The sequence below is a fragment of the Hippocampus comes genome, unplaced genomic scaffold (genome assembly GCF_001891065.2).
Source record: "Hippocampus comes isolate QL1 unplaced genomic scaffold, H_comes_QL1_v1.1 scaffold378, whole genome shotgun sequence".
NCBI classification, from domain to species: Eukaryota; Metazoa; Chordata; class Actinopteri; order Syngnathiformes; family Syngnathidae; genus Hippocampus; species Hippocampus comes.
Window position 1 is genome coordinate 405,457 of NW_017806061.1, and position 9,059 is coordinate 414,515.

Sequence of the window (9,059 nt, forward strand, 5' to 3'; positions counted from 1 at the left end):
GCCCTCATCCGGGGCGGCGCCACCGTTGGGGAGGAAGAAGAAGAAGACGGTGAAGTTGTTCTGGCGCGAACTGAAGCAGACGGAGCCGCCCGCCAAGTGCCGCTTTGGCCGGGGCACCGTCTGGGCCTCTCTGGACAAGGTGCAAGTGGACGCGGGGCGGCTCGAGCACCTGTTTGAGTCCAGAGCCAAAGAGATGGCCATCGCCAAGGTACGCTCGGAGGGTGGATCGGCTCCAGCCTCGGCTTGATTTTTCTTGGAGGTCCTCGATTGAGTCTCAAACGCGCTTTTTGTGACGTCCGACCGGAAGCGCGTCTCACCGGTTTGAGCGCCTCCCGTTGTTTTGCCGCCGCCCGCGTCGCTTGACCGCCCGGTCGTTTGTGCGCAGAAAGCGGCGGAGACCAAGAAGACGGAGATCCTGGTCCTGGACTCCAAGCGGAGCAACGCCATCAACATCGGGATGACGGTCCTGCCCGCCGTTCACGTCATCAAGACCGCCATCCTCAACTTTGACGAGTTTGCCATCAGCAAGGAAGGCATCGAGGTAGGTGCCGATTCTCGTTCCTCGCCCGCTCTCCGGGACCGGGAGGTCGCATCGCTCGGCCGCGCCGCGAAGGGGGTTCGACGACGGTCGGGACCGCCCGCGAGCGATTTGAGCGACCTGAGCCAAACTCGACCGAACTGGACTCGGTCGACACCGAACCCGATCTTAGCGCCCTCGCCTAAACGTAGCGTGACTCAACCGGGATTCGGCCGACGTCCGTCTACACGGATGGAGCCCGATTTTGAGCCGGCGGACGCGTCGCGGGCAAACGTCGCGCCTCACCCATGGGTCGTCCGGGCCGCTTCGCAAGCCACCCGAATGAAAGGCTCCAGCTGTTCGGGGCAAATGCCTCCGAAACAAACTTGGCGTGTACCCGATGGGTGGGAGCGGTCGGGGGGAGTCGGCCCCACGGCGGCAGCATTTGAGCAGTAAAACTGCTTCAAAAGCCAAAGGTTGAGACGTCGCGTGCGTGTCAACGTTCAATTGCCACGGAAGTGGTTCCAAGCAAACACGTCTTCAAAATGAAACGCCAACGTGGAAGGAAGGAAGGAAGGAAGGAAGGAAAGAAAGAAAGAAGGAAGGAAGGAAGGAGGGCAGGCGGGCCAACTGCAGTCAAGTGTGCGCAACACCCCGAGCGCCAGCAGAGGGAGCCCCGGCGCAAAAGTGCACTTGCTTGAACTCGGTCCGGCTCTGCGTTTTCGACCCCAGCAAAGAGCCCAAATCGATGTCAAGAAAAGTTGGCGCCTCATTCGAATTGCTCCGGGGGGGGGGGTTTGATGATTTTTCTTTCCTTCCTCCCAGATCGTTGAACAAGCAGAATTCAAACAGCGTTGAGCTCCCGTTCTCGCCAAGCGAGGCCATCGGCGGCCCGTTGGATGATCGTTCCCCATTCCTTTCAGTTGTTCCCGAGCAAACGCCGCAGATCCGCCGTTTTGCGCTCGTGAGAAACGGCCGCCCGTTCGCTGGAGGGCGGCGAGAGAGAAAGCAACCGTTGTGGGCGGCGGCGCGACGGGCCTTTTCTTTGCCTTTGCCTTTGGCTCCGCAGAAGATCCTGAGCATGACGCCCACGGAGGAGGAGAAGCGTCAGATCCAGGAGGCCCAGCTGGCCAATCCCGAGGTGCCGCTGGGGCCGGCCGAGCGCTTCCTCTCCAGCCTGGCCTCCGTCAGCGCCTTGACGCCCCGCCTGCAGCTCTGGTCCTTCAAGCTCAACTACGAGGCTCTGGAGAAGGTGGGGCGGGCGGGGGGGGGCGCCGTCGCGGCGATTGTGACCCAAACGCCTTTTGGGCCGGCAGGAGATCGCCGAGCCGCTGTTTGACCTGAAGCTGGCCATGGAGCAGCTGGCCGCCAATCAGACCTTCGGGAGGATCCTGGCCACGCTGCTCGCCATCGGCAACTTCCTCAACGGCTCCCACGTCAGCTCGCCGACGCTCGCCCGTCTGCGTCTGCGCCGCTTGACCCCCCCCCCCGTCCTTTGTGCAGGCGGCGGGTTTTGAGCTGGCCTACCTGGAGAAGGTGGCCGAGGTGAAGGACACGGTCCACAGGCAGTCGTTGCTTCATCACACCTGCAACCTGATCACGGAAAACCCCCCGCAATCCTCCGACGTCTACTCCGAGATTCCCGCCGTCACGCGCTCGGCCAAGGTGCCCCGTCGTTCGCGTGCGCCTCTCGCCCAATTTCTTTTTTTTTTTTTGCAGGAATGAATGTCTTTTTATTTGTCATCTTTTTTTTTTTTCACTCCACGAGTCTGTCGGCTGTCTCATTTGTTACGGCTTTCTCTTTCCCTCTCCCTTTTTTTTCTTTTTGCGCTTCCTTTCAGTTGACATCTGTCACTTTTTTTCCCCCCCTTCATTTGCTATCTCCGTACCTCGTTCTTTTGAGTCATTCCCCCGGGTTTTGTTTCATTTCTTTCCGCTCTCCCGACCGCCGGCGTTCCCGTCCTGTTCTCGTTTCAAGCCGTTTCGTTCTCAGGTGGACTTTGAGCTTCTGGCCGAGAATCTGGTGCAGCTGGAGAGACGCTGCAAAGCGTCCTGGGAAAACCTGAAGGTGGTCTCCAAGCACGAGACCAAAAGCGCTCTGAAGAACAAGATGGCCGACTTCCTGAAGGACTGCACGCAGCGGATCGTCATCCTCAAGGTGGTCCACAGGAGAGTCGTCAACAGGTCAGCGTGGCGCCGAGCGCTCGGCCCATCTCGCTCGCGTCGGGGTGGGGGGGCTCCGCTTGCGTTTGCGCGACCGCCTCCGCTGCTCAACCGAACCGTGAAGGCGAACATCGCCAGAGGGCGGCTGGCGAGTTTGGAACGTTTCTTTTGGAGCGATGACGAAAGGAGTTGAAAAAGCAGGGAGGCTAACGGCAGCCTCGGGTTGTGTCGGCCTCTTCTTCCCGTTGCTGCTCTTGTTGTTTGCCGGCAACGATCGTCAAGATGAATGCTGGGCTCAGCGCGCGTGTGTGTGTGTGCGCGCGTCAGGTTCCACTCGTTCCTGCTTTTCCTGGGTCAGCCGGCGGCGTCGGTGCGTGAAACCAAGGTCACCTCCTTCTGCCGCATCATCAGTGAGTTCTCGCTGGAGTATCGCACCACGCGAGAGAGGGTGCTGATGCTCAAGCGCAAGAGAGAAAAACACCGAGAGAGGACTAAAACGCGAGGCAAGATGATCACGGAGGTAAACGCGCGTGCGCAAACGCGCCCGTCCGCGCCCGCACGCGTTAACGCGCGCTTCCGTCCCGGGGTCGCAGACGGAGAAGTTCTCGGGGGCGGTGCCGCGTTCCGACAGCCCCGCCCCCGTCTCTGCGGCGCCGGAGCCGGGACAGGAGGCAGAGCACCAGAACATGACCCGGATGCTGACCGAAGATCGGCGAGCGCCGAGGCGCTCGCGCACCACCCGCGGTGAGAACCGATCAAATGTCCCTGTCCTCGATGAAGCCGGAAAGCCGGCCCGCTCGGCCGACGCGCCGCCGAGAACGGCGCGCTTGTCGGTCGCTTCCGCATCTGGTTTTGAACGGGGCGGTGGCTTTTCCTGCTCGTCGTTTCTGCGGACGTTTTTGTGGTGTCTCTGACTCCAGTTTGCCCGCGGCAGATTCTGCGAGCGCGGGCCGCCAGAGTCCGTCTTCTTCGCCGTCGTCGTCGTCGCCGCCTCAGGATGACGACGCCGCCGACGACATCATGGAGCGTCTGGTCAAGTCGGTCACCCGGAACCCCTCGGCCAGGACGTCCAGTCCCAAGGCCCGAAAGCGGTCCCGACTCAACAGGAAGTCCAGTAAGCGTGCCGATGACGTCGGGCAGAATTGGGAAGGGGGGCGTCGGTCCTGAATTTCAAGACCGTGTCCGCGACCGAGCTCATTTGATTTGTCCAACGAGGTCGTCGTGCGCGCGCGTTGCCGTGTTTGGGCTCGGCGTCGCGGTCGGTGTTGCGGTCACAACACGCAGGACGCTAATCCCAGCTCAGCCGATAGCCATCGTCGCGCTTAGCAAGTGAGCGGCGGTCGTCTGAGCGGCTTTCCGGGGACATCGCGGCGGCCATCTCGGTTTGCGTCTGTTTGACGACAAAAGTTCCAGACAAACGCGTTGCCCCACCAAACATCGCGCGCGCACATGCCGCGTCTCGGAGAACGTCACGCTTTTTGCTCCACAATAGTGAAAATGAACTCTGGTGAAAATTCCCCGGCGATTCCAACTCTGTGACCGCCGCGCTCGTTCGCATGCTAATGATTCGAGAGCAGGGGTGGCCAACCAGTCAGAGATGAAGAGACCATTTTTTTTTTTTTTACAGGCGGGTTCACTGAACATGAACGAAACCGAAACACACAGACACCCCCCCTCCCCCGATATCCTCCTCCCAACGCTCGCGCTCGACTTGGGACCAGTCCGCCGGCTCCAGGTCGATCGCAATTGACGTATTGGGCGCCCCTACCTTTGAAACTGACAAGCTTAGCGCTTAGCGCTGAGCACCGTTGTTTGCGCATGAGCGGTGATTTATTTGTCATCTGATTGGTTGCCCCGTATGTCATTCAAGTAACGGGATTCATGATAGGCTGACGTCGTTCGTTCTGTGTATTTAGAGCCGTTGTTTGAATGGCAGCGACACCGCCGAGGCATTTTCAAGCTTGTCATGTGAAAGCCCGGGAGCCGCATTGAAACGGCCAAAGAGCCGCATGCGGCTCTTTGGCCGCGGCTTGGCCACCCCTGTTCTCGAGCGAGCAAAGTTTGGCGTGCGATTGACATGTTTGACGCGTGTGCGCAGTGAGGAGGACTCTGAAGAGCGGCGTCAGCATGGACGTGGTCCAGGCTTTGGGCCTCAACAGGAGCGGCGAGGACTTCTGATGCCAGAATGTCCAAAAACTGGACATTTTGCCCTGTCAGTCAAGTGGCAGAAGCAAGACTTGAACATTTTTTGAGGTTTTTTTTTTTCCGCAACTTGAATTCTTTGGACAAGGCACGCTTACAAGCTTGGAAAATGACACTTTTGGCACGCCGCGGTCCGAAGCACGTCTGTCTTCAAACATTTGACAAGTTTTGCTCCCCACGAAGTTAGCACTTAGCTGATGCTACACAGCTGCGTGTGTGTGTGTGTGTGTGTGTGCGCGCGCGCGCGCGCGCGCACACATCACTGAAAACTTCGGTCTTTTTTTTTTGGGAGGGGGGGCACTTTCCACTTCCACTATGAAAGGACTTATTTTGGGTTGTTTTTTAACATTTTTAACTGAAATGAAAGTTTGTTGTAATTGTTTACTGGGTGAACATGCAAGTAGAATAAATGAATTTGGAACACACTTGTCGACTACTAATTGGAGAGACTCGCACACCCCGTGTGTGTGTGTGTGTGTGTGTGTGTGTGTGTCTGCGCGTTGAAGGTCAGGCGGGCGTCTCGACGAAGCGAGTCGAAAAAGTGTCCAAACGGTCCCGCGGCCGAATTGTCGGCGGCGCTGCGGGGCTCCGGTTTAAAAGGAGAGCTGACGTCACGAGGCGGGCTCCGCCAAGGCGGCGGGCCCACGTGACTCGGCGGCCCCGCCCCCACCTCTCCTCACCGGGGGCCGTCGCGCTTATAAGCGGCGCCGGGACGCCCCGGGCTCGGCGGGAACATGCCTGCGCTGGTGCCCGTGCGCGTGCGCGTCACGGCGCTGCTGCTGCTGCTGCTTCCGCTGCCGGCGCTCGTGGCTTCCGGAGCCGCCGGCGGTACCGTCGGCATCCCCGGCTCGTCTCCCGCCGCCGCAGAGGAGCATCGGAACCACGGCGGCGGGGGGTACCGCGTGGTCCAGTGGGAGTGGACGTACGTGCAGACCCCATACGTCATCGCCGTCTGGCTCCTGGTGGCCAGCGTGGCCAAGATCCGTGAGTACGCACGCACGCACGCACTCAGGTGGAGTCGATGACGTCACGGACCATGACAGTTACCTGGTCCCGATCAAAGTGACGAGTCATGTTTCTCGCTGCGGGGCTCACTTGGCGGTCGTTGCCGGCATCCCCCAAATACGCAAATTTCGGAGTGCGGGTGCGGGTGCGGCGGTTTGTTCCGGCCTCAAAGTGGCCACCTCGAGGTGCTTGGGAAGAATTGGACCCCTTTGAAGGCATGGCCGGGACAACTTTGCTACATGCCGGTCACGGCTTCACGCACACGTTGACGACTCACCGCCACACACACACGCACACAAACGCACAGCGTGTTGTGTGACCCCAATGACGACGCGGCGGGTGTGCCGTCAGTGTTCCACCTGTCGCAGCGCTTCACCACGGTGGTTCCCGAGAGCTGCCTGCTGATCCTGCTGGGTCTGGCGCTGGGCGGCTTGGTTCTGCTGGCCAACGAGAAGCAGCTGTACCAGCTGGAGCCCGCCCTCTTCTTCCTCTTCCTGCTGCCCACCATCGTGGGCGACGCCGGCTACTTCATGCCCGCCCGCCTCTTCTTCGACAACCTGGGCGCCATCCTCACCTACGCCGTGGCGGGAACGCTGTGGAACGCTTTCTGCACGGGGTTCGCGCTTCACGCCGCCAGCCTGGTGGGACTGATCGGTCAGCCGCCTCGCCCGCCTCGCCCGGCCTCGCCTCGCAAATTCGTCCGCGTGCCATTCCGCGCGTCTCTTGTCGCCCTCTCAGACCGGCGCGTGGAGGCGGGCCTGATGGACTTCCTGCTGTTCGGAGCGCTGATCTCGGCCGTGGACCCGGTGGCCGTGTTGGCCGTCTTCGAGGAGGTTCACGTCAACGACATGCTCTTCATCATCGTCTTCGGAGAGTCGCTGCTCAATGACGCCGTCACCGTGGTGATGACACGCACGCGCGCACGCATACTCTCACCGTTGTGACGCGCAAAGTTCCAAAGTCCGTTCTTTAAGCGGGCGGGCCCCTTTGTCGGGCGGGCGGGTCGCGGGGACGGCCGCGGGAAAGGTCCCGATGCGCAACTCGGCCCGCTTCCGAGGCGGCTCTCGCGGCGGTCCGAACCCCGAGGCGCCGCCGCTCCGGGCGTTTCCCACGAGCCAAGCGCCAGCGGGTCGCCCGGGAGGAACCCGGACCGCCGGCGGATGCCGGAACCGTGTCGACGTACGGCGGATCCCCTGGCGACCGTGACCTTTCCGTCACCGGCCTTAAATCCCGGCGACCGCGGACGAGGGCCAGGAATGCGCCCTGGACCGTGACGTTCCCACGGATGGCTCGTCGAGCTCGCCGTTCGTCATCGGCCGACATTCTTATTAGTTGTGGCCGTAACTCGTCCACCCCCCCCGCGGGCAACGATCCGTCCCCTTTTCCCACTTGCGAGTTCTCAGCGTCACGCCGCAATCGCTCAAGCGTCCCAAGGACGCGTTCAAGGACGCCAGCTACTCCGAGCACAGATGGCGTCGAGTCTCAAGGAAGAGCCAAATCATTTGGGCGGGGAAAAGTCAAATCGAGCCACGGAACCCTCGCCCCCCTTTCTCGCCTTTACCAAGTCGTCACATAAAAATGGGTGCATGAAGACGGCAGACCGAACTGGTGGTCCGCAAGCTTCGGGCCTCGGTGAAGTTCAACATGGATCTCGGGTCGCGGTCGACGGACCTGGCGACCCCTTCGCGGCGGAGGCTTGCGCGCGGATCTCCTTTTTGCGTCCCGCGTCGCCTTTGACGCCCGTCCCGCCGCGTAGCCTTCCTTAAGAGGTCTCGGGACGGCGGTCCGGCCGGAGCGACGAGCGCCGCCCCGGTCTGCCGGTCCAGGGACAACCGTCGCGGATTTCCACGGCATCGGAGGCTCGATTGGCGGCGTGGCGTCGAACGATTAAAGTTTTGAGCAGATAAGCCGCCCGTCGCTAATCCTCATCAGAACTCCGAATATGAGCTAATCCCGCCGGCAAGCGGACCAGATTGACCCGGCCCGCGCCGGTTTACGCCTCCGCCCGACTCCAACGAGCGAGCCGTCGACGGCGACGCCGCTCGATGGCTCGGCCGCGCTTTGCAACATGGAAGCGTCGTCGGTGTTGGCGGGCTTCGGTTTTCGCGTGTGCGGCTCTTTTGTCCTTGAGTGGATGTTGTCTTTGGTGTTCGCGTCACGTCGTCCCTTTGCGCGAGCTGCTAGTTCCCGTGTGGTTTCGTCAGCGGTTCATTTGCGCACGAACCGCTTTGTTTCGGAACAAATAACCATTGGCGATCTGTTGAGCGCTGAGAGTTCCGAGCCGGACGCTCGTTCGTCTCTTTGTGCCTTTCAGGTGCTGTACAAGGTTTACATTTCCTTTGTGGAAGTCGGGGTGGAGAACGTGCAGACGGCCGACTACTTCAAAGGGATCGGTGAGAGGAGGCAAAAAGAAAGAAAAAAAAAAAAAACCGACCCAAGGAGCTCAAGTCACGGGGCCTTTTTGTGTCGCCCGCGCCAGCGTCCTTCCTGGTGGTCAGCGTGGGCGGGACCTTGGTGGGTCTGGTCTTCGCCGTCCTCCTCAGCTTCATCACGCGCTTCACCAAAAAGGTTCGAATCATCGAGCCGCTCTTCGTCTTCCTGATGGTCTACCTGGCGTACCTCACCGCCGAACTCTTCTCGCTGTCCGCCATCTTGTCGTAAGTCCGAGACGTTGATGCTTTCCGCCGCCCAAACCTTCGCCGGGTCCGACGCTCACGTTGACCTTTGATGTTTTCCTTTTCAAATAATAACGCCGCTGTTTGCGGGGGGCCGCGCAACGCGGTCGCGGCCCTCCCGTTGAGTTCCCCGTTGAAAACGGGAGCGTCGCTTCGATGGGAAAGTTGACGTTTTGCCGTATAGGTGGAATGTGACGTCGCCCGCAAACAAGAAAAAAAAGCAGCTCGCTTTCACGACCGTTCAAGAATGGCAACGGCCTTTGGCTCCAAACGATGAATCCGCGATCCAAATAGTTGTCGATTCGTTCGATCACCCCGACGGGCTTGTCGTCCGACATCCCGAGCGCGGAAGGACGCGCATCCGGTCTCCCGACGGCGGGAGCATCGCGGCTGACGCCCGATTCCCGAGGCCGCGACGTCCGCTCGCCACCGCGGCGAGTCGGCGCCAATGGCCGCCGCGGTTGACGAACGGCTCGGCGCGACCGACCGACCGAGGG

The 9,059-nt window shown here is 60.8% G+C and overlaps 2 protein-coding genes across 2 annotated transcripts in view; both read left to right on the plus strand.

Moving 5' to 3' along the window:
• fhod1 (formin homology 2 domain containing 1) overlaps positions 1–5,132 on the plus strand; it is a 14,498-nt gene extending 9,366 nt beyond the window's left edge. Inside the window, 10 exon segments of the mRNA XM_019893234.1 lie at positions 1–208; positions 386–541; positions 1,587–1,769; positions 1,834–1,953; positions 2,021–2,182; positions 2,511–2,701; positions 3,008–3,200; positions 3,274–3,424; positions 3,615–3,794; positions 4,779–5,132. The exon segment at positions 1–208 is cut by the window's left edge and continues 15 nt beyond it. Of these exon segments, the coding sequence (XP_019748793.1) occupies positions 1–208; positions 386–541; positions 1,587–1,769; positions 1,834–1,953; positions 2,021–2,182; positions 2,511–2,701; positions 3,008–3,200; positions 3,274–3,424; positions 3,615–3,794; positions 4,779–4,858 (1,624 nt within the window). The 3' untranslated portion in view covers positions 4,859–5,132.
• Positions 5,133–5,590: 458 nt separating this feature from the next.
• slc9a5 (solute carrier family 9 member A5) overlaps positions 5,591–9,059 on the plus strand; it is a 6,572-nt gene continuing 3,103 nt past the window's right edge. Inside the window, exons 1-5 of the mRNA XM_019893244.1 lie at positions 5,591–5,866; positions 6,239–6,541; positions 6,626–6,789; positions 8,202–8,280; positions 8,367–8,544. Coding sequence (XP_019748803.1) covers positions 5,617–5,866; positions 6,239–6,541; positions 6,626–6,789; positions 8,202–8,280; positions 8,367–8,544 — 974 coding nt within the window. The 5' untranslated portion in view covers positions 5,591–5,616. The remainder of the gene's footprint in view (positions 5,867–6,238; positions 6,542–6,625; positions 6,790–8,201; positions 8,281–8,366; positions 8,545–9,059) is intronic.